A 23,067-nucleotide genomic window follows, 5' to 3' on the forward strand; every position below is an offset into this window, starting at 1 on the left:
TTCTTGCTGAGTGAATGAAAGGAATCATCATCCAAGTGTCTTTGTTTAAATTATCACGTTTATTTATGTCAACACAAAATACAACAACTTACAAAACAACCATTTTATCTTCATGTAACATAACTCTTCCATGAATAGAAGTACTACTATTAATGTTTTGGCCTTTTCAAGGTCCTGCCTTGGGTCAAAACCACATTTAAAGAATGAGCAGATTCTTCCCTAGTACACACACAAAGGAAACTTCTACTTTCTAAAAATCTCATTTCAGTAATTGTACAAAACAGCGCAAGCAGTCTCATGTACAAGGGACTGCTACCGCTGTATCACTGGCAGTGCCTCTGCAGGTTGCTCTAGGTTGTCCCCATTAATAACGGAGTGGCACATCAGTCCTTCAGATGTCCAAGGAGATTGTTCAGTAATCCTTCTCATAGAGCCCGGTCCTCCCTAAATGTATGATTTACCTGAGTTGTTTAAAAACCGGGATTTGAGGGGGTCTCCAAGTGATCAAATGTACACATATCAATCGGCTAGGACTGAAGAAACTTGGAGATTACACTGGCAATTCAATGGACAACCATGAAGCCTCCAGTATGTAAGGAACTCTATAAGACTTCTCATTACCATTTAATCAAAGCTAAAAAACATTGCACAAAAGTACAACTCACCTGGATTCCAGTGCTGTAACTGCTATTTGTTTAGTACATTTCAAACAAATGTTATTGCTTAACTAATACAACGTTTCTATCATTTTAACAACAAAAGAGGCAGTCCCATGCAGTGGAAAGAGGAAATGCCTTGGAGTAAAAAGATGTGAATTCTGATCCCAGTTCTTCTACTCATCCTCTGAGCCTTTGTTTCCTTGCAAGGATCAAATGAGATGAAAGTGCTTTCTGACACAGCAGAAACCATAAGGAAAAACATCCTACAGTGGCCATCTTGCCAATCAACCGATGGACCCCTAATTGTCCACGTGTATTTTGTAAGTAAAATCTTACTTCTTAAATGTGTGGTGTGCATCAACCACACGTAGCTGAAATGTGCACGTTGGGTTATGCAGATGGGAAAAGAACGTAGATTTAAAAATCTGCAATTCATGAGGGAGTTGTGTACTCACGATGTGCTTGATTTACAGCCATTGAAACATTTGTTCTGTTTACCCCATGTTCCTTTTATATTTCTGGAACTCTCTTGGAATAAGCCAACCATTTAAGGTAATATTTCAAAAAGAAGTGAAAACTCTCATGTGACAATTACAGGTTTAGGAGACTCTGACACTGAGTAAGATGATTGAGAAATAAGGGAGAAGTAACAGTTTGAAAACTCAAGGACAAGAAGGAAACTGAGCACATATTATTTTCCAGGTAATTTAAAAATAAGCTAGATGGTTATTATTTTTGATTTTACTAGTGACTTAATTTATAAATTACTTCATCCTCATTTGTAAAACAAAGTGTCTGTTTGTGTACCTGACTTATAGGTGCATACAAATTCATAGAAATGATCAATCTTACAATTTGGGACATCTGTGGAAGAAATGCATCCTTTCAACTGAAGTGAAATCAGAATCTCAATTCTCCTGGTTTAAAATAAAACTTCCTTTAGGATGGATTTACCTCAGTTTAGAATAACTGCAAGTGTGGGTACACAATACAAGCGTATGGACTTTGTAACTTTGCTGGGACAAAGACTTTAGGTAGCTGTACTCCTGAAACAAAAGCGATTCTAATTTTCAACATTTTTCAAATGCAAATCAGGCCCCCATGAATCATTTTGATGATTATTTGAAGCATTAATGCAACAGAGTTAGTATTCCTCAAATGATCGCCAAAGTCACCTCTATGCTAAGGAAATTCCTCTTCTTGATTACTTTGAACCTGTCAACATAGTGTCTCACCTTCATACAGAGAATGACTGATCTCCAAATGACCTATTATTATCTTAGGCCAACCTCTTCTTGAAGCAACAGAGAAAGGAAAATAAAATAGTGCATTAACATTTCACATCAGTGAAGCCAACTTTTCCCACGCGTCAAGTGGTTCTAGCCTTCTGTGGTGAGATCCACTTTTTGTTTTTCCCTGTGTTTATAGGTTACATTTTTAAAAGTACTAGTGGAGCCTCTGTACAGTGGATTTGTTCCCTAAAAGAAAAAAAAGTTCAGATGAAAGTCTGCACACTTTGTTATGATACTATTTCAATATTCCTAGGTATTTTTATTATAGTACAAATTGGAAGATGAGAGTCAGTTTCAGTCTTGGAAGCCATTGGAATAATTTTGATTCATTTGATTTTTCATACTCTTAGCATTTTCAAATTTATGGCAGTGCCACTGCAAGTTGCTCTATATCTTTGCTTTTTTCTAATAGGTGAAACTAGTCCCACATGGGTATTCTGTGTGTGTAAGGGGCGGGGGGTCAGTGTGTGTGTGACCCAGGGACTCGAGCATGCTAGGCAAGTGCTTGACTGCTGAGCTATACCCCCAGCCCTCCACATGGACATTCTAAAAATCTTACCCTCATTGGAAACACACTGATTTATGGATAGAAAACATGTTTACTTGTTCTGTTGTCTGTTTTCCCAGCGCTGAAAACAGTGTTCAGCTGATATCAGGTACTCAATATGCATTGAATGGGCAGAATGAACACCAATTGGTGAACCAAAAGTGAGAGATAAGGTAACGTGAACAGTGAGAAAAGTGAAACGGATAGAAATATAACACATATGAATGACATAGTATCTGTCTTGAAGCTGCTGTTGGTGAGTTATCAGACAGGGCAAGATAACGTTGTGTAAATGAGATCAAATCTGAGAAGGGGGAGCAGCTAGCTGCTTGGAAGGAGCACAGACAGATCCCCTGGATAGCTAACACTTGCTCTGGAGAGCAGAAGAACTTTCTGGCATATGCTTACTAGATAAAACTGAGTGTAAAGCAGATGACTGCAAGTGACTGGTATGTAAAACCCTGGGTTCACAAATGAGTGGTGGTCTGAAGGCAAACAGCACAAAATGGCTTGGCCCCTGGGGCCATTGGGAGATTGAGAGTCGATGCCCAGAGAACACAGCTGTTGAGGCTGAAGATGTGTTTGCAGCAGTGGTGCTGTAGCCAGAGGATCAGAGGACAAAGCCTATTGAGCTGTCCTAGGCAGGAGCAAGGGATCTCTGTGAAGTACAGTGTCTTCTCTCCTAATTTCCAAGGTTGACACACAGGCTTTGGCATCAGACAGTCTGTATTCAAACCCAGCCTACCAGGTGACTTTACTTAAGCAACCCTAGGCCTTGATGTGCTCATTTATTAAAGAAGGATTAACAAATTCCCTACTCTGTCCATGAGATAAGATCCTATTGTACTGTGTCTAGAACATACTAACTGTTCAATGCATGCTGCCTCTTCTTATTAGTTCTTACTTATAACTTTTCTTCAAATTTGGAAGTTTCTTTTCCTTTAGATCCTGAAGAAAGTTATAAAGATATTTTCTGATAGGGCTTTGGAAGTCTTAACATTTCCAAACCCATATGTGTGAAGTCCAGATACTATCTCTGAGTTACGTTGGTCTCTTTATTCCATGAATTGTAGAGATAGTCATATTTTGTAGACATAAATTTTAAAAAAAGAAGATTGTATTTGCTATCTCAGAACATTTCTTTTCTTTTCTTTTCTTTTTCCAGTACCAGGGATTGAACTCAGGAGCACTCAACCACTGAGCCACATGCCCAGCCCTATTTTGTGTTTTATTTAGAATCAGGGTCTCATTGAGTTGCTTAGCACCTTGAAATTGCTGAGACTGACTTTGAACTTGCCATCCTCCTGCCTCAGCCTCCTGAGCTGCTGGGATTACAGGCATGTGTGCAGGGCTATCTCAGAACATTCTTTCAGCTCTCAGAAGAACTGAGCAAAACAAAAACATTCCCTGACCTCTTCTACACTTTGCCTTTGGACTTGCTACAGGGCCTTCTTTGTGAGCAGTAGTCAGACCCATACCCAGTGGCTCAACCTCTGTACAAAGTGCCTTTGGAGATAGATGCTATCTCTCTGTTGAGGGCAAATAGGAAAAGGTAGCTTGGCTGCTGGTGGATGAGGGTGAAGGTCAGGTTGCTGTATTGTTCCTACTTCTGAGCTCAGCCTGGATAATTCTGAAGGATCTCTAGTCCTTATTCCTCAAAACCTTGGAATTTTTGAGGGTGAATGGCAGATTGGTGTGGTCTCTGATGATGGTAGTGTCTCATTTTGAAACAAAAAGCATGCATGGAATTCTTTGAAGTTTAGAACACTAGTATCTACTTGGTTACAGAAGAACAAAGGACCTGGCTAAAGAGGCAAGGTAGAAAACCTAAGAGGTGCAGGCTGGAAATGAAGGGCAGAGCCTCTGCTGAAGGAAGGAAACTTAATGAATAGAAAAGGGATTCTGGAAGAATAAATAGACTATGAGCAGGGCCAGACCTTCGTAGGGCCAAGCACTTGTTTGTAGGTCCTACCCCATGTCATCTTGAACATATTAAAATGCATCCACATTCCACATTAACTAGAATTTTTTTGTGCTATAAAGGTGGGGGGGATTTGAATTGCAATTGACGGAATAATGTTATTTTGTAGTTATTTAGTTGAATGTTTAATTTTGTGCAGTTTTTATTCTGTATTTTAAAACAACATCAACAACAAACATTTAGGTCTGTGATATTTTTTTGGAGGGTAGATGATGGGTAAAGCAGACTCCATTACAGGAGGAGGTTGAGGAGGAAGTATAAAGGTAGAGCATGAGCAAGTCCCTGTTGCAGTCAGAGGTGTGTATAATGGGGCGGTTCTTGACCTCAGCTGATGTTCAGAGCCCAGGAGAACGGGTGCAAGTAGGGTCATCAGTATCAGATGTGCCTGCATTTGTGCTATGCAGACTGCAGTGGCCCTGCTTGGAGTTTCAGCTGAATATAGACTTGGGTCCTCCCCATTTTGGGAGAGTCTCCACTCCATTGTTTAGACAGTTTTCCCCTAATCATCTGGAGTGACCAGGCTGATTTTCCCCCAAGGTATATAGGGGTTCTAATTTAGGCTGTGTATTCTGCAAAAGCAATGGCACATTTTTTTTTCAAGCCTGGAAAAAAGTGGTAATAAGAAAATTCTGTCATGACCCACAGCTTCCTTAATGATCGCCTAACTGCCAAAAGCAGACCTGATTTGCTTAGCACAGTGCAAAATCAATCCATGACTGCAAGAAATGTCAGCCTGAACATTTTTTTTTGCCTCAAGTTAATGACTTGTCATCCTAGAAAAAAATGTCTCATCAAAGATGAATTTAAATATCTTCCATTTGTGTTTTCATAAGGAATATGCAAGGGGGCTTATAAGTATAATAAAAAGGTAACCTTTCTTTACATCTATGATAAAAAGTTTCAGGAGGCAAAGAGTGAAGACTTTCCTGTCCTAACTTCTGTCACCTTAAGAGTCCAATGGGGCCCTATGGGTACAGGAGACCCTACTGACCCTTTCATCCCCCGGTTTTAAAGATGAGTCAAATTCTTGGGGAAAAAATAGGTTTTATATAAAAACTGAATTAAATTGAAGATCTTTAAATGTATGCACTGAGCAACACTAATTTTTTTTCTAGGAAGATATATTAGAGAAATTTGAAATGAATTATTTGAATTAAACCTCTTTTGCATCCAAGTGAATAATTATTTCCATCATTATCTAGTCAGGAACATCACACATTTGTTATTTGAGGAAACTCGACAGAACAAGGGAATAATATTTTTTCATTTATGCTTTTATCTTTTTAATGCATGTTTTTGTCCCATTTTAGTTGAAGAAACAGCAAAAATTTGGTATTTGAACTGCAGTCATGTTCTACATCCAGAGGGAGAACAATTTATGTTTTGGGGAAATTAACTGTTAATTAAAATATTATTTTAAAGATATTAATCATTTGCCAGCACTCATGCCTTGGTATGAGAACATTAAAATATGCTGCTTGGTAGATAGGCATCATATAAATGCCCAACTGCCTGTTTGTCAAACACCTTCTTGTTATTTCTGGGAGGATCAACAAAAGGTTGTGTTTGGAAGAACAACTAATGATTAGGGTTCTATTCCACCTGCAGCTAAGGTTTGGGAAGTCCCTTAATGGTTCTCAGCTTCAGTTTGCATATCTTCAAAATGGGGACACCAAGACTACTTTACAGGGCTGACAGTTGTCCAACTATTTGCTGCTGTTGCTCTCTGTGCTGACTTACCCACATTGTTTTGCCTGCTCACCCTTCTGACCATTGCCAGGCATTTACTTGGCAGTTGGTGAAAGTTAAGATTAATATCTGTGGCCATTATATCAGGCAAAATTAACTATCCCACAACTTTGGCCTCATTATCACTATGTTCTAAGTCACCAAGATAAACCATCAGATCACGTTTTACATTGTTAAGGATGGATCAATTATTCCATAGTTTACTTTCCTGAAGGGTTTTGTTCAGTTGTGAAAAATCCATACATATGCCAAGAGGAAAGTTATTTAACAAATCTCCAAAGACCTATTACCAGAACCAACAGTTATCAAGATTTTTCCCAAACTACTTTTACTATCTCTTCCTCCCACCCTCTTTAGGCTGAATTATTTCAAAACAGATCCCAGCCTTTATTTCCTTTCGCCCTTGTATACTTCAGTTTGCATCTCTAAAAAGGATGGATATTTTCTAGTAAAGACATCATGCCTAATGGTATTTGATCAAGTTAAGCATATTTCCTTGATATTATTCTAATATCTAGTGTGTATTTATCTTTTTCCCAGTTGTTTTAAAATATATTTTTATAGTTGGACTGTGCAAATCAGGATTCAAAGAAGATCCATACCTCGCATTTGGTTATTGTATCCAAAGGCACTTTTAATGGGAAGATAAAGTAGATAAAAATTTTCATTGTCCTTAGTCCTGCATAATATATTATGATTAGTTTAAAATATGACTGCCTAGAATATAGGTATCCCTTATTGAGATAAAATTATGCAAAAGGGAAAATTCTGTTTGCTTTAGAAATTGAAAATATTGTATAGGCTCAGAGAAAACAGTGTTAACATCAATTTATTTGGGCAGATGAGCCCAAAGGAGCATTGTGTTTGCCTGTATTTCTCCAGTGATGTCACTGTTTTGAGACTCAGCAATGTAAGATAATTGCTATTAGATAGCTAGACACACCATTAGAGATAGAGAGATTAAATTAAAACCATGAAATTGTTTCTAGGGGTCTCTAGAAATGTAATTATCCTCCTGTGGAATAGAAACACATAAAATTGTAGTCCTGTTTTCTGTTTGCCTATTGTGAAGAGAAGACACAAATTATGTCTATTGAGTACATATATTTGAAGGTTGATACTTTTTTTTTCAGGTAGCTGTTTAAAATTTATGTTATTCAGAAAAACTGCCTGGTGTTTAAAAAGTCTTCTCAACTTTGCTTTGTAACCTATTATATGAGTAACAAGTATTTCCGTGAAAATTGGCATGAACTGTCAGACTATTCAAGAACATTATTCCATTAGCTATAGCATAACTAATTCATGGAAATATGTAGATCCAGCACCTATGTGTTATCAAATGGAGCCCAAGGGATCCTCCTGGTGGTGAAGAGGCACTGAATAGAATATACCTCCATGATGTCCCTGATTTGCTGTATGAGGAATTTCACAGGACTCTTCTGAGTGGTGGAGATACCCACTGCACTGAGAAGCAATGCATTTCATGAGGGACACTTGTGGCCAGATAATGGATGAAGAGGTTTGCTTCCAAAGCAGAACAGAAACTAAAACTACTGGGATCATGACAAGGGCGGTAGGGAAAAATGTGACACCTAAACTCTTTTTTAGACAGAAGAAAGGGGAGTCCCTCTCCCATCCTTTCTGCCTGGACCACTGCACCGAGAGTAGCCCTGAGTTTAGACATACCGTTTGCCACTTGGCCTTTGATCGTTCTGCTTCAAATTTGGCAACTTCTTTGCGATCATGAAATGACACCAGCAGCTTCCAGATGCACAGGAGGACAACTCCGATGAGAAGAATAGCCAGTGAAACCCCCAACATGATCATAGGAATGTTCGGAGGTTTTGGACAGTCTGTGGAAACAAATGAAATTATGTTAAGAAGCAGCTGGCATTATCAATGTTTTGGTGTAGGAAAGCTTTGTTGTGGTTGTTGTTGTGATGGGGATTGAACTCAGGGCCTTGAACACTTGAACATTACTAGGCAATCACTCTACCACTGAGCTCAGTCTCCAATCCATGGAAAGACATTTCTCACTGGGTTTTCCTTTTAGACATTTCTTACAATAGAGGGTAAATATTGACACCGTTTTTTGTCTTGCTGAAATTTTAAAAAGCAAGTTATTTGTTGAAGGATAACTCTATTTCTTTAAAGAAGAGCAAAAGACAAAAGGAAGTGTTTGGTCATTCAAAGTAAATAAATATAAAGTGTTTTTTTTTTTTTTTTTTTTTTTTTTTTGTGTGTGTGTGTGTGTAGTGCTGGGGATTGAATCCAGAGCCTTGTGCATTCGAGACAAGCACTCTACCAACTGAGCTATATTCCCAGCCCCAGTATAGAGTTTTTTATGCTCTTGGATTCTGCATATTCAAGATTCAACCAACTATGGATTGAAAATATTGGGGAAAAAATGTGTCTGTTTTGAACATATAAGGGCTTTTTTTCCTTGCTACTATTTTTTGTTACTATTGTAACAAAAAAAAATTGGGTAGAATTTACGTTGTATTAGGTACTATAAGTAATCAAGGATGATTTAAAGCATATGGGAAGATGTGCTTAGGTTATATGCAAATACTATCCCATTTTACATAAGAGGGCTTACACACCTGCAAATTTTGGTATCTGCAGGGGATCTGGAACCAATCACCTTGCAGGTACCAAGGAGGACCATATACTTGATGGCTGACTTGAAAAAAAGCTAATTAGAATCCAGAAGAGTGACAATTAATGCACATAGATATTTCAAGCACCATGAAAAAGAAACTATAGCCTTAATCACTAATGATGGTGTCTTTTGAGTACATGAAAAAGTAGAAATGGAGTGAGTGAGTGTGTGTGTGTGTGTGTGTGTGTGTGTGTGTGTAATGCTTGCACACACCTTTTCATCGATCTTCCTGAATTAAGAGCAGTCTAGAAGATCACATTATAAAATTATATAGAATGTATCCCCTGAAAGGTTACTATTTGCTGTGGCTTCCTTTTGTTGTTGTTTGGTTGTGTTTTTAAAGCAGTGCTCTGCTTTCCTGGAAAGTTTCTGGGGAGGGTTGGGTTTGATTCCCATCTGATGAATAGCAGCTGTGAGAATCAAGTCATGTCCTTCGACCTCATCTGTAAAACAAAGCTCACTGTTCCCTCAACTTTCCTGATGATGGTAATAAGCTGAGGTACGCATATTTATTAAACCTACAACTTCCTAGGCTCTTTGCCTGAGATTCTAATTCAATGGGTCTTGGATGAGGCCACAGACTTTTTTTTTTTTTTTTTATTAAGGGTGTTCCTAATGATTCTTATCCTCAGTGAAGTTAGAAAAATTAGATGTTCTGTATGGTCCTCTCCACTTGAAGAGTTCATGAAATGTTATTTTGACTCTATTGAGAGTATTAATATAATTTTGCAATTATCCAGTACCTCCCTTCATTGACAGCAAAATGACTAATCATCCTTGCACTATGCCTAGGAGATGATACATTTCTTAATGAAATGTTATAATTAAGCTCTCCTTTTGCTTTCATGGAAAAAATACCATATAAAAATGATCATTAAATATCTGCAACCTTCTGCAAGAAGAGAGGCAAAATCCATGGTATCTGGGGGAGGAAACTATTCCTGCTTAGTTTATCCTAACTCTTATTGCTCTTTGATAAGGAGAGTCATACACATAGAGGATATATATATATCTCCAAGCTGCTTTTCAGGTGGGCTCTATAACTGATCTGAATCAAAAGGGGCCTAATGATGCATGCCTGGCCTTTTGTTCTTTGTAGAAATCATATAAGAAGATAGGGAAGAAATAACAAAAGTTGCTAATGACATAGCTACTAGAGAACAAAGATCTAAAGACCCTGTTCTCGCCTCTAATAGGTTAGCTCAGTTCCTGAAAAGAAAGCAAAAGGGCTTATGTCAATGAAAAATATAAACCATATTGCTATAGTTTGGTTAAGAAATGGGTTAGAGTGGGGGCATTGTGCATTGCCTCTCAAAGCAGGATGAAGCTTGCTAAGACAGAAAGTGAATTAGGAGGACTCCCCAGAAGGGAATAAAGTGGGAAGAGGAATGACTTAGCAGAGATAATTATTTTAAGAACATAAATCCACTGGGCACTGTGTATTTCTCAAAGATTTTGGTTCAAGTATCAAAGCAAATATTACAGAACAGAGATCTTCACTTTTTATACTTTCTCTGACATTTCTTTTGATACTCAGACTGAAGTTAGATTTCTGAGTGGGAGTGAGAATCTCCTCCATCACTGTGTGATGTTTTCTATAGAGTCCAGGTCGATGCTGCACCTAATTCTAGGGTGCTGAGTGTTCAATGCTGCTGCTTGGTCTAATCTGGTAGCTCTAGCATATGTGACTATTGAGCACTCAGAATATGGCTTTTCCAAGTTAAGTTGTGCTATTGGTGTAAAATAAACACTGATTTTGAATACATACTCTGAAAATGTGTAAAATTTCTCATTAATAATTTTTATATTGATTTCGTGTTGAAGTGATAGTTTGAATAAAAGCAAAATTTATTTCATGTGTCTTTTACTGTTTCATGTGGTTACTGAAATTTTTTTAAATTATATATATGGTTCTGAAAACAATTCGGTTGGATATGCTGATCTAACATGTTTTGTGATTCACATGTTTGTTATGATCATACAGCCAGTGGGAGGCAGTATAGCACAGTGGTTAAGAGCACGGGCTCCAAGCCAGACAGTTGGAACTCCTCAACCAGCTCTGGTGCTTAATTAGTGCAAAATGCAGCAAATTATTTATGTCTCTATGCCTCAGTTTCCTTGCCTATACAACAAAAGTACCTGCCTTGTACGGTGAATGTAGTTTACATATATTAAGTGAATTATACATGTAAAATATATGGAATGACAGCTTGCATTTGGTATTGGTAAGGGCTCCATAAGCTAGAGTTGCTCTTATATTACTAGTAGTAGTACTGATGTTATAGCAAATGCAGTCTTCTCCCTTTTCTTCCTCTAAACCACAAGGATCTGGATCCTCCACGCTGGAACCTACAGGTTCAACGTCAGCAGTAGTTGGCACCTTCTAGCCAGGAAAGCTCTTCCACTCTCATTCCTTGACTGTGATGTGCTTTTAGGCTCTGAAAATTTCTGCAGAGGTAAGAGGATGAAGAAGTTCTGCCTGTGTCCACAAAAGCCCTGGTCGGGCTTCACTGGCTCCTTTTTCCCATTTGCTTGGAGGATGTGGGAAGCATTAATCTCCCTTCCCCTTCCTAGGTGTCATTTTATCTCTTTTTCTATCCAGACTTCCAATTGTCCTTCCAGATTTCCAGGTCTGAAAGCTGTGGGAGGGGAGGGACTTCTGATTTCCGGGGTGGGCTCTGCCCTCAGGGCGTCTGTAAGCACTAGGCCTACCCAGGAAATAGGGCATGTGTGAAGGAAGAGGCATCATTAGAGCCATCAGTGACGCCTCGGGGAGGTAATTTTTCCCCTTCACTTTCCCCACTACAAAAGCACAGAGATAAATACAATACTATAATAAAATGCATCAGGGCGTCTGTGTGGGCTCTGAAGGATGGCATGTTGATGTGCCACTCATATTGTGTGGAAGAATAAAAGAATAGCCGACAGTTTTGTAATGAGGAAGCATTTATCAGCCGAAGGCATGTTTCTCTCTCTCTCTCTCTCTCTCTCTCTCTCTCTCTCTCTCTCTCTCTCTCTCTCTCTCTCTCTCACACACACACACACACACACACACACACGCACAACACATCAAACCAGTAAGATACAAAACCTTTGAATTAAAAACAGGGTCAGGGCCTGTTCTGGAAATTTATTTTTTGGGATGTGTGTGTGTCCAATAGAATTTATATCACACAGGATGGCTTTGATTTCAAGATAACTGCTAAAGCCACTGTCACAGTCACAAATAGAAGGTTAGGGGTGTAATTGGAGAATTTGACTTTATGAAATAGATAATGAGGAGGCAGGGTTTTTGTATTAGAAAGTAATTCATCCTTGTTCAGCAGGATTCACCTTAAGTTTCCTTAACTGAACAATGCAAGCTGCATGTTGTGTATGCATTTCAAGGAAGGTGATTTACACCAGATTTTTCAAGAGCAAGTCTCCAGGAGCATTCTGCCTACCTGAGCTTCAAAATAAAGTTCACACTCATCCTCTCGAATGGTGATGACTTCTCTCTCTCCCTTCCCCTCAGCACAGCAATGCAGTATTTTTCTGATCATGTTTTCTTGATCGAATTATGATGTGTTGAACTTGCTTTCTGGTTATGATTGTATTGTTTTGGTTATTATGCTCTTAGGTGATACCAATTTGACCTTGGTTTCACATTCAGGACTAAATTAAGTTCTGTCAGCACATTGAAGAGCAAGCACAGACAGCAAACGAACCTCTGTCTCATTGCCTGGTCTGCTGCTGAGACCTGGACCAGAACTCAGGCTCTGGGATTTTTTGTGGGGAAGAAGAGGTTGTGGACAAATTCTGATGAGGTCTGATTTAATGCAGCTGTCATTTGTGCTGGAAAGATTTAGGGAGGGACACATTATTAATTGAAGAAAGAAAATGAGGCACCTGTGAGGATCTGACAATGCAGCCAGGGTGGTTAGGGCAGCTGCTCACAGAGACAGCTCAGGACCAGCTGTGTTAGGGTCATGTTGTAAAAATACAGCATCCTGAGCCACACACATGGAGCCTGCTGATATAGCCTTTTTTTTTTTTTTTTTTAAACAAGCCTGCAGGTGGAGTCTAGTACAAATGAAACTTTGGGAACAGTACCTTCTCCACTGCTTCCTTCTCTAACTAATATAAGCTTGGCTCTTCCCTTTGCTAAATGTGGAATTTTCAAGTGTTCCCCAAGTCCCAAACTGACTCCATGAGATGATGTGGATGAAATTCCACAGAAGCAATGGACTCTTTGGCACCCTTTATGGGTCACTTCTTTCCTTATTTGCTGCTTCTTGTCCTTGTTGATTCCGCATTATCATTCAGTGACTCATCGCTGTAAGTTAGATATTGCCACATGTTTTACATTCAATCCTCGACTTGGCTCTTAGAAGAAAGTACTATTATTTTACAGATGAGGAAATAGAGACTGGGGCAAGTATCTTTCAGAATATTGAGCAACTATTAAATGGTAGCAGGATTTGAAACACGGTCTGATTCAATCCATTTAAAATCCGATAGATTCCTCCCTGTTAGCTTTTCCAAAAGATAGACCTTTTGCTTATATTTCATTTCATCAGTTTATCTTTCTACTGTTCAGCAGTCAGCTTTCAGGGAGATGATGATTGGTGTAAATACAAGTCGTTGTGTTATGTGGTTTTCATAAAAGATACTGGAACACAACAAACCTTTTAATAGGTATCTCTCATTCTTTGGGAAAGTAGAGACACTTCATCTAAAATTGAATGTTTTTCCTGGCAAACTGCCTAAAGTGACCTTCTGAACATTTCCCCCGTGTAGAATATCACTTACCATTGACAATGGGGTGCAAGCCACTCACCTTTTTCGTTGATGCTGTGAATGATGGTTTTCCCCTCGTTATCTGTAGTTATTAGGAATGTAATAAGACATTCATTTTCTCCTTGCAGAGAGCAGGAAACAGAACTATCCTTTGAGAAATCTGCAGATAAAGAAGTCATTCATTAGGTTAAATTAGATTCCAAAGAGATTATTTATAAAGCAAAATAGTATTGAGTTTTAATATGCAAATAAGGATTTTCAATATTGCAGAATGAAAACTGAAAAGGCATAGGATTTTTCCCACCAAGGGAGATTTTCATTTTTAATTCATGTTCCACAAGAACAGCTCCAGATGTGGTCAATCAGGACTGACCATCAAATGTACCTATCAAACTGACACAGGCAGGATTTCAATGGAGTGAAAGAACTGCAAGGCAGGTGCCCACAGCTGTCTTGGGAATAGAATGGCCCTGATTATGGTAATGAGGGGGCTATATGTTCCTCTTTGCTGAGAGCATCTGGGAGGATGTCTAGATTACATTGCTGCACAGTCCAAATGGATACTGATACTTTTAAAGGGGCCTTCCTCACAATGGTGTAGTCAAGCTTGCTGGCCAAGTATTGTCACAACAGTAAAAATAAATTAATATTAGGAAACAGAGACTGCTGTGTTAGGTAGCTCAGGGTCCAACAGGATAAAGGTAAACTAGAGATTTAAAGGAACCCAGAATGACAGTATATTGTATCACAACAGAAATTGGAAATAAAGTAAAAGGCTAATCTTCAATCTGTTTATTACAAATTTTAGTGGTTCAGCTCCTCTGCCAAGATGCAGCCTTTTCTGAATTAAAAATAAAGCAAAAACAACAACAACAACCCCTAAAGATGCCTTGTAGTTACCCTACCTTCTAAATTGGAGACTTTTCAATGATACTATTACAAACACTGTTTTTCAGAAACCTGAAGTAGAATGAGCATTTGCTCTTAACCCAAACTTCTGGGACATATGGTTAGATATTAGTGTGTTTGACACAATGGGTCAGAATATTAAAACTGAGACTACTCCAAATAATCTTGGACACATTTATAACTTCTCTCATTAGCTTAAAAACAACAAGGTGTTAATGAAACAGAATCTGCCTGTGTTTCCCTGCTCCTTACAAAGAAAAATAATAGCCCATTTGGGTACAAAAGTGCTACAGCTATTGGAAAGATAGAAATACAGGTCATTGTTTGTTGTCTTTCCATGTAATTTGTAAGATAAGAACGTGGCAAAGTCTGTGAGAAGTGTGCCTTGTATTATTCATGAAAACAGGACTGGTAAACATTTAGCATTATAATTAAGATTTTAGACAAGAGATTGAAGAGAATAAACTGTTTTTGAACTCATTGAAAACATTATTTATTTACATAGGAATATGAAGAAATCTAATTACAAACCATTCTAGCTTGGTCATTTCCAAATGTTTATGACTGTCTAAATCACCTGGGGTTTTTGAAAAGATGGATTCTGAGACCTTACCCCCGGGTGGGGGGTATGCACAGGGCTGCATGGGAAGGGCTGGTATACACATGGGCACTTGGACTTTGAGTGTGTGGTTTAATAAGCAGTTTAATGAGATGATTCTGATGAGTGTGTGGTTTAATAAGCAGTTTAATGAGATGATTCTGATTAGAAGGTTTGGGAACCTCTGGGCAACATGTGATTAGTGAAATCTGTGTCATTTCATGTGTTTGATTGCAAATGACACTGCATACGCAATTCATACTTCGATCACTTTGAGGGTCTTCACCCACAGCTGCCTACCTCATCCCTCCAATCACCTGGGATTCCTAAAGTCTCTAGGAAGGTGTTTTTTCTTAGTGCCATATTTTCTTCCTTCCCTCTGTGCCCTGGCAGTGCGGGCCAACCCTGCTCCCTTGAATACACTTAATGAAACATTCTGTTCTTAGGTAGGAAATGTGTGGGATGGCTTATCATACCCATTTCAGTAATATTAATCCTGCTTTTTTATTTTCTTTTAAATAGCTGCACTGAAGCACAGGGAGGCTTACTTTCCTTGACCAGGATTACTTCAGTTTTAATGGAACTGCCAGTATGACCTTTGAGTCACGACTCCCATCTTGCTTTAATTACTTCACCACTCCTTTTCCTGTTATGGCTCTAGATGTAGCCTTATTTGTAGTGTTTGGGTATTGAGAAAGCATTATCAAATGTGCAATGAAAGATTTGCATAATTAGCTGTTAAAGTTTTCTTTTGTTGTTCATAAAAAATGGCCCTTTCTTTTTTATTCTCCTTTGTGAGTGCCCACATCGCTGCTCTAGAATAATAGAGTGAAAATGTGATCTCCTGGTGGCCCATGAAATCACTCTCAGAGAAGGAAGAAATGTGAGAATGGGAATAATGAGGTTGGGGCTAGAAGGTCCAGGAAGGATGTGGAAATGGAAACTGTCTGTACCACTGAGGCAAGAAAACCATGTGCTTTAAGCCCTCGGCTTTGGAATCAGTTAGCAATTCTCAGTGGAAACAGTTTCTCAAGGGAAAAAAATGTGGTTCTGTGGTCAAACATGTTTAGGAATCCCTCCCTTTGTCCCTCCTGGTGATTCACACACATATTTAATTTAATGTGCACAACAACTCTCAAAAGTCTAGCAAAAAAAAAGGGAAAAAATTTAATTTCCCATCTCTAACATTTATATGACCATGGGTGCTTTTCTCCATTGAATGCTTTCAGAACTAGTGTTCCAAGAAACACTCTACGAGTACATGGATATTGGGGTAAATTAACATGACTCAGTAAAAGGAAGAGTGAGATTAAATCACATGTTCTTAGATGTGCCTGCCCAAGTCACTGACAGCACAATTTAGGATCAATTCACACACTTAGTAAAGTTATGCTTATTTTATTTTATTCTCCATGTCCTAGTGGGGGAAAGATGGGTTGCTAAAAGTCCCTGTGAAAGAACAAATATGATGTGATCCGTTCAAGGAGGTGTGAGCAATAACAAAACTGGTTCATTCAAAACATGGCTTATAAAAAAGGCTCATTGGCAAAGTGGCTCTTAAATTTACAGTCTAACAAATACCTTTTTTTCTCTCAAGTCCATCCAGATTAAATGGTATTAATAATCCAATTATTATTTTCAACCCCCAAGTTGGAAATACCTGAATCCCCCTCTCTTGAAGATAACTGGGCCAAATACACAAAAAGAATAATGTAAATATTCTAAATGCCTCTCGAGACTGGCCTTCCTCTGAAATCCAAGCATTTGACAATCTACTCAGAAAACTGTGTACTTAACATAGTAACGACCCCGTGGAAGCCATCATGATTTACATGTTTCTAAGGCTCTATCCCTTTTCCTTCAGCACATTTGATTTCCCATGTTGCTAGTGAATTCAGTTCTAGTCATTTGTAGGCATTTTCTGCAATTTTTGCTCATTTCTAAGAGACATCTGGTAAATATTCCCACTGTTTGCTGTGAAATGAACCTAGAAGGAAATGCTGAGACTCAGTACTAGTTACTAATGTGGACAGCCCACAAATGCTGCTTCGCTCAGTGCTTTAATGTATCTTAAGTTTGGTATTCGTTTAAGGTACACACCATCTTGTCCCATTTACTGCTATTTGGCATGTTTATCTTTGGTCACCAGAAAAGCACTGATGAGGGGTCTTATGAGCACTAATCACATCCCTGCACATAGGGTAATTCAACTGTGCAGTCAGAACTCTCAATTTTGAAACAAGGCAAGTAATTTTCAAAAGAATATAAATGTCATTATATTATTCCATTTTGAAAATGGACTAATTTCAGTATTCTAATTCCATCTATTCAAAATACATATCCTACAGTGTCATAAATTATTGTCTTGATTATTTCCCTTCACCTGAGATAGATCTTGGTCACATTGCTATTGCATGCAGAGTAGCAATTCTACCTGAGCAGCATGATAATGCAGGGTTGTGATGATACAAAACCAAATTCTCCTAGATTGTCCCTTTAGGCAGAATCAGTCATCTTCTTTGTTTTAAAGTCCACAAATTATTTTTTAAAATGGCCTTCCTAGCTAAAATGCAATTGATTGAAATATTTGCCATTATGAAGAATCTTATTATAAGTAACTGTATTTAAAATAACAGATGAAAGCAAAAGTACAATTTGCTTAGCAGTTATAGACGACAGAAACTTCTGAATTTTGGGGGTGGGGCAAAAGGAAATTAAGGGTGTACCATGTGTGGGGGAGGGGAAGTGAACGATTTTGAGAGGAGGAGGAAAAATGGCCATTGACCAGAACCTGCCCAGCATCTGGGAGCTACAATCGGGAAAACCGTTTTACTGCTGCCTTTATCTTATCTTGAAATAAGGCAATCAGATGATTGAGGACAATTTATGGTTTGGGGGCTTAACATTTGGTCATTTCTTCAATTTTCTTCCTTTCTAGTTTGGAAAATATAGCATTCTGGAATTCTCCACAATGGCATTTGTTAAGCAGAGGTGAAATGCTGACACTCTTGCCGATAGAGCTGAAGTCCAATAAAACAGCCATGACTTTAAATTGGGATTTTAAATCCCAAGCCACGGAGTTTTAGTCTTATAAAATGCACTGACTTTTAACCAAAGAATGGAAGTGATCTAATGCCCTGGTACAAATGGGGTCAGGCCAGAAAGGCTCTTGATTTACAGCGTTTCTGCCTCTGGAGAACCATGCAAAGGAAATGAAAGCCATTTAAGACAAGCAGCACCTTCTTCCTCACTGATAGTTGCGCCTGCTAGTTTGCATTTGTCCACACAATCTTCTTGGGCCTTGGAATCTGCAGACAGGTGGCACTCGATGCAGCTCCTGCAGACAGACAGAATTAACAGAGTTTATCAGTTCATGTTGGTGGAAATAGATGTGTAGCTAGAATATTGCTTTATGCTCTGGTTGTAGATTATGCTACAAGACTATCTTTCTAATGACACTGGCCTTTTGTCACTTTTGGAAAGATAGTTAGGCAATGTCCAAGAGGACGCTGAATTATTCTGAATTCCACCCAGTAATCAATGTTCCCTGAGCCAGCCCTGATAATTGCTGCTATACTCATTTTTCGGTAGTGATTGCTTCTGATTGATATTTGATTTAGCTATATTTTCATTTTACTTTTTCCAGGGAAAGCTTACATTTATAAATATGATTAGAGACTAGGCAAAGTTCTGAATTTAATCTATATCTTAACCAGAATCCCAAGAATGATTCGTGGTCTTCATATATGCCACATGTGATTATTTTAATAATTCTCTCTTCTGTTATGCTTTTAAATAAATTCAAGTGTCGATAGGAGTATTTTTAAAAGCTTAGGATTAAGCCTGGATCCTCATTAATTCAAGTTTTTTTAATAAAAGATTGCATTAATTTACAGAAAAGTGTATTTGCAAGGACATAAGGAAATTAAGCTACCTTAAAGATGTCTAGGGAACAAAGTAAAATTAGACTCTGAATTAATCTTGTGCTGCAAATCATTTTGCAAATAGATGGTGCTTGGAGTAATCCAAAAAAACAAAAATCTTCTCACTGTGAGGATACATAGCGCTGCATCCTTCCCCCCAGACATGTAAATGTGCTTGGCAAGCTCAGCTGAAGCTGCATCTCCTCAACCAAACCTTCCTAACATTAGTCTAGAGAGTTCCCCTGTAGTGGGGGGACTAGAACTCTCTACAGAAAAACTTAGGAGTGGTAACATATTTGGAGTGGGACTATAAATCTTGTTGTGAAGTCGCTTTTGCTCTGCAAGTGTATTGCATTTTCCTAGATTATGTATTTATTTGGAGTGGCTTGGTGGGGGTCTGGGGGAGATGGTGGAAGCCCTTAAAGTCTCCTTTGTGCATCTCACTGATGACTGAACCAGCTGGACCGATGCCCCTCCCCGCTGCCAGCACCTTCTATATCCCCTCCTGAAACTGGCAACCCAGACATCACCGTCATTACTTTAAAAACCTCTATCTTGCCCACTGGACTGTCAGCACCTGTGAAGGTAGAAACTATAACTGTTTCAGTCTTTCCTGCATGTCCATGGCTTAACACCATTCTTGGCATACAGTAGGCACTTAATATCTATTTGATAAGCGAACACACACGGATAAATGGAAGAATAGACTCATCTAATGTAAACATCAAGATCACTCTGATTCCCAAATTGGAACTACTTGAGTATGAATTTCATATCTTCCAAGTCAGATTTAAGATTGAGCCATGTTTACAGAGGAGATGAAATAGAAAAATAATGAAAGGAACATCGTGAAGGGACACTTTACATTGGATCCTATTCAAATAATTCTGCTCATGCGCCCATGCTTTTGGCACTTGTCTTAGTTTTCCAGGGATACTGACAGAGAAGTTTTGACACCTAAACGGCGAGTTATCAATGAGTAAAAAATTTATTTTCTCACTCCATTTTCTTTGGATATGCAAATGTCACCATTTTGGGGTATCAGAAGTAGTGACAAGGAACCTCTTAAGAAACACCTTAAGGAACAGCCTTCTAGGAAACTTGCTTCACTTGACTGACAAATTTTGCCCCAATTCCATGAAGAAGGTAGTTGCTAACCAAAGAAACAGTTTTCTTACTGGAAAATAAGAAAATGTTCTTATAGTCTTAAAAAATACAATACACAATAGCTACCTACCATGACAATAACAAAAAGGTGCCAAAGAGCATGGGGATAAGAGGCAGAATTGGAAAGCTAAGCTCTTCTTTCTTGGCCTCTTTGCCTCCATGATTCTGCTGATAGGAAGAATCCCACAAGGTCAGGCTATAAACTTCTAGATAAGAAAGAAGCTTGTCTGTTTCCCCTGAAAAGGTACTGACTGCCTGTGGGTGTCAGCAGGATGCCTCCAGGGCTTTCCTTCTGTGTGGCTGGTTTTGTAACTGAGAGGCCATCAGATGTTATCAGTGTGGGACATCAGCTCCACTTCCTCCTGCTGTCTCAGGCAGAAATGTTGACTTTGTGATTCTGGATAATCAGGGCCGAGAAAGCCTCCAGCCAGAGACTGACTGTTGTTCCAGGCTGAGGATCACAGGGGCCCCGTGGGGTTTTGATGGATGCCTGGAGACCAAACCCGGCAAAGACAATCTGAGGTCCGAGTTGACAAAATGGCTTTAGAACTTTGATCATAGGGAACCTTTTCCACAAAAGGGACTAAGCAATAGAGACATTACCGCTTTGAGTTACAGGGGTCACCGCAGGTAGGACATCGTTCACAGGTGGGACCCGAGGCTCCGGGGTTTGTGCAAACACACTTGCCGCAAACGCAGTCCCCACGCCCGCTGCACAGCACTCCGTCTTCAGAGACACACGAGTCCGTGCTGGTTGTGCAGTTACAGTATTCGCCAGTCCAGCCTGTCCTGCACACGCACTCGCCACAGTCACAGTCTCCGTTATCTGTAAAACACGGATTTGGTTCTCTGCTGCCCATGGTCAAGGTCAAAGCCACCTGTAGGCTTGGGGGGAAGGGCATCTTTTCTCTTTGCCTTTAAATACTAGCAAAAAGACTGAAGAACAAAATGAGAAAAAAAAGTGTATGTGTGTGTGTAAGTGTAGACATTTTATTAATATGTTTTGCTAACTGCATATGCTTATTGATCTGGTCTCCTAACTGAAGATCCACTTGATTACCTGATGTTATAGCAAAGAGAATTAATAACCAGATGAAATGAGAGAATCCAGACAAACCTATAGCAGCTACTTGGTGCACATGTGTACGTATGTATATATACTTAATTGTTATTTTGATTTTTTGCCTCTAATAAATATGACATAAGATGGAGATGCAAGACAGGTTTGAATGAATGCCCACCCTTCTACATCATCAAGCTGATTGATCATGAAAGCCTCACCTAAAAAACAGAGGGAACAAAATCTACTTCCAATGGTTTTGGTAGGATGAGATACAGTGTGAATTTCCTACTTCTGCATTCACCAGTTAGCTGTCCCATGGGCATAGAATGAGAGTTGGACAAGTTCAATGTTTTATAACAAACTTTGAGCATATACTATGTGCCAAAGGTTATATTATGCCTGAGGATAGAGAATTAAATAAGACAAAGTCACTGAATTTATAATTTAGTGCAGGAGGCAGGCAAATAAATACTACTATTACTAAATACAAAACAGTGTGATAAGTCTATGGACACAGGGCAAAAGTTTCCCAATTAAACTGGAAATTTAGGAAAGTTTCCAAAGGAAGTGATACCTGGACTGAGTTTAGAAGGTAAAAGATGAAAGAAGAGTTTTACCTACATTTCAGGCAAAGAAAAAGATAGACAAATGCTTAAAGTGTAGAATCATGTGGCTTGCTTAACAACTGTAGCAGTCTCATATGGCAGGGGCCAATGCTGCTTGTAGGATGTGATAGAGGGAAGGATGCAAAGGTCAACAAAATGCCAGAAGTCAGAACGTGAGATGGCTGAGCACCCCAGTAAGAGCTTTGTTCCTGGAGGTTATGAAATTTTAAGAAGGGTAGAGCCCTGAACAGATCGATGTGTGTCTAGATATATCCTGCCATCAGTAGAGACTCAAACCAGGGCAGAAAAACCATTTGAGAGGACTTCCATGAACAGAGGCCTGAACAACAATGATAGTGTCAGTGGGAAGAGTGAGGGCTGCTGTGCTCAGGGTAAGGTGGGGAGGTACCAGGAGCAGTGTAAGGAGAACCAGAGAGGAACGGCATCCTCCCCAGGTGACCAGGCTGGGAGCTGGCCAGTGATGTGGCTCTCCATTGACCTGGAAAGGAAGCCAGCTCATGGTCACTGCTGTGTCCCAACACCTGGCACATGGAGGTGCTTCATTATGGAATGAATAATTGGATCTAAAGCGTTAGAGGAAAAAGAGCTCTGGGTCTGTTGAGTTTGAGGGGCCTGTAGGACATCCTTAAAGGTGGCTGAATATGAGCCTGAAGTTTGGGGTTGGGCATCCATAGGGAAAGGCAGTGGTAGAGGCCACTGTGAACCAGGTCATCTAGGGAGAGCAGGGAGAGTGAGAAAAGCTCTAGAGAGCATTGGCATTTAAAAGGCCATCAGAGGAGAGACTGAGGGAGCAGGAACAAGGTGACAGACACAATTCCAAGGAGGAGGCATGCGGAAACCAGCTGTGGACAAATGTCTCATCTAATCTCGCAAGTCCCTTATAGATCTGGCCACATAAAAGTATATGAAATACTCTGAGATGATACATGTGTTTAAGATAATGGTGTGTGTCCACTCCTTACATTTTGGGGTGCCTGCCACGCCCAGTATACTAAAATAGGCATTTGATGTTCCAAACAAATAACATTTATTTACAAAGTCTCCTAACTGATACTTTCTTCAGAAGTAAAAACTGTGCACTCAGGCATTTTGCCCCACAAGTTTTGATCTTC

At 39.2% G+C, this 23,067-nt stretch overlaps 1 protein-coding gene across 4 annotated transcripts in view; it reads right to left on the reverse strand.

The window, feature by feature from the left end:
• The window catches only part of Itgb6 (integrin subunit beta 6), a 74,504-nt gene that overhangs the window by 6,060 nt on the left and 45,377 nt on the right, over positions 1–23,067 (reverse strand). For 3 of the 4 annotated variants that reach the window (XM_078017466.1, XM_021730299.3, XM_040294364.2), the window contains 5 exons: positions 20,870–21,092; positions 18,416–18,513; positions 13,710–13,829; positions 7,915–8,081; positions 41–2,137 (listed from right to left, as the gene is read on the reverse strand). In XM_078017466.1, the coding sequence (XP_077873592.1) occupies positions 2,039–2,137; positions 7,915–8,081; positions 13,710–13,829; positions 18,416–18,513; positions 20,870–21,092 (707 nt within the window). In that variant the 3' untranslated portion in view covers positions 41–2,038. Of the gene's footprint in view, positions 1–40; positions 2,138–7,914; positions 8,082–13,709; positions 13,830–18,415; positions 18,514–20,869; positions 21,093–23,067 lie in introns of those variants that run through there. The other variant, XR_005737970.2, reaches the window with a different exon arrangement.

This window comes from Ictidomys tridecemlineatus, chromosome 7, assembly GCF_052094955.1.
Source record: "Ictidomys tridecemlineatus isolate mIctTri1 chromosome 7, mIctTri1.hap1, whole genome shotgun sequence".
Taxonomy (NCBI): Eukaryota; Metazoa; Chordata; class Mammalia; order Rodentia; family Sciuridae; genus Ictidomys; species Ictidomys tridecemlineatus.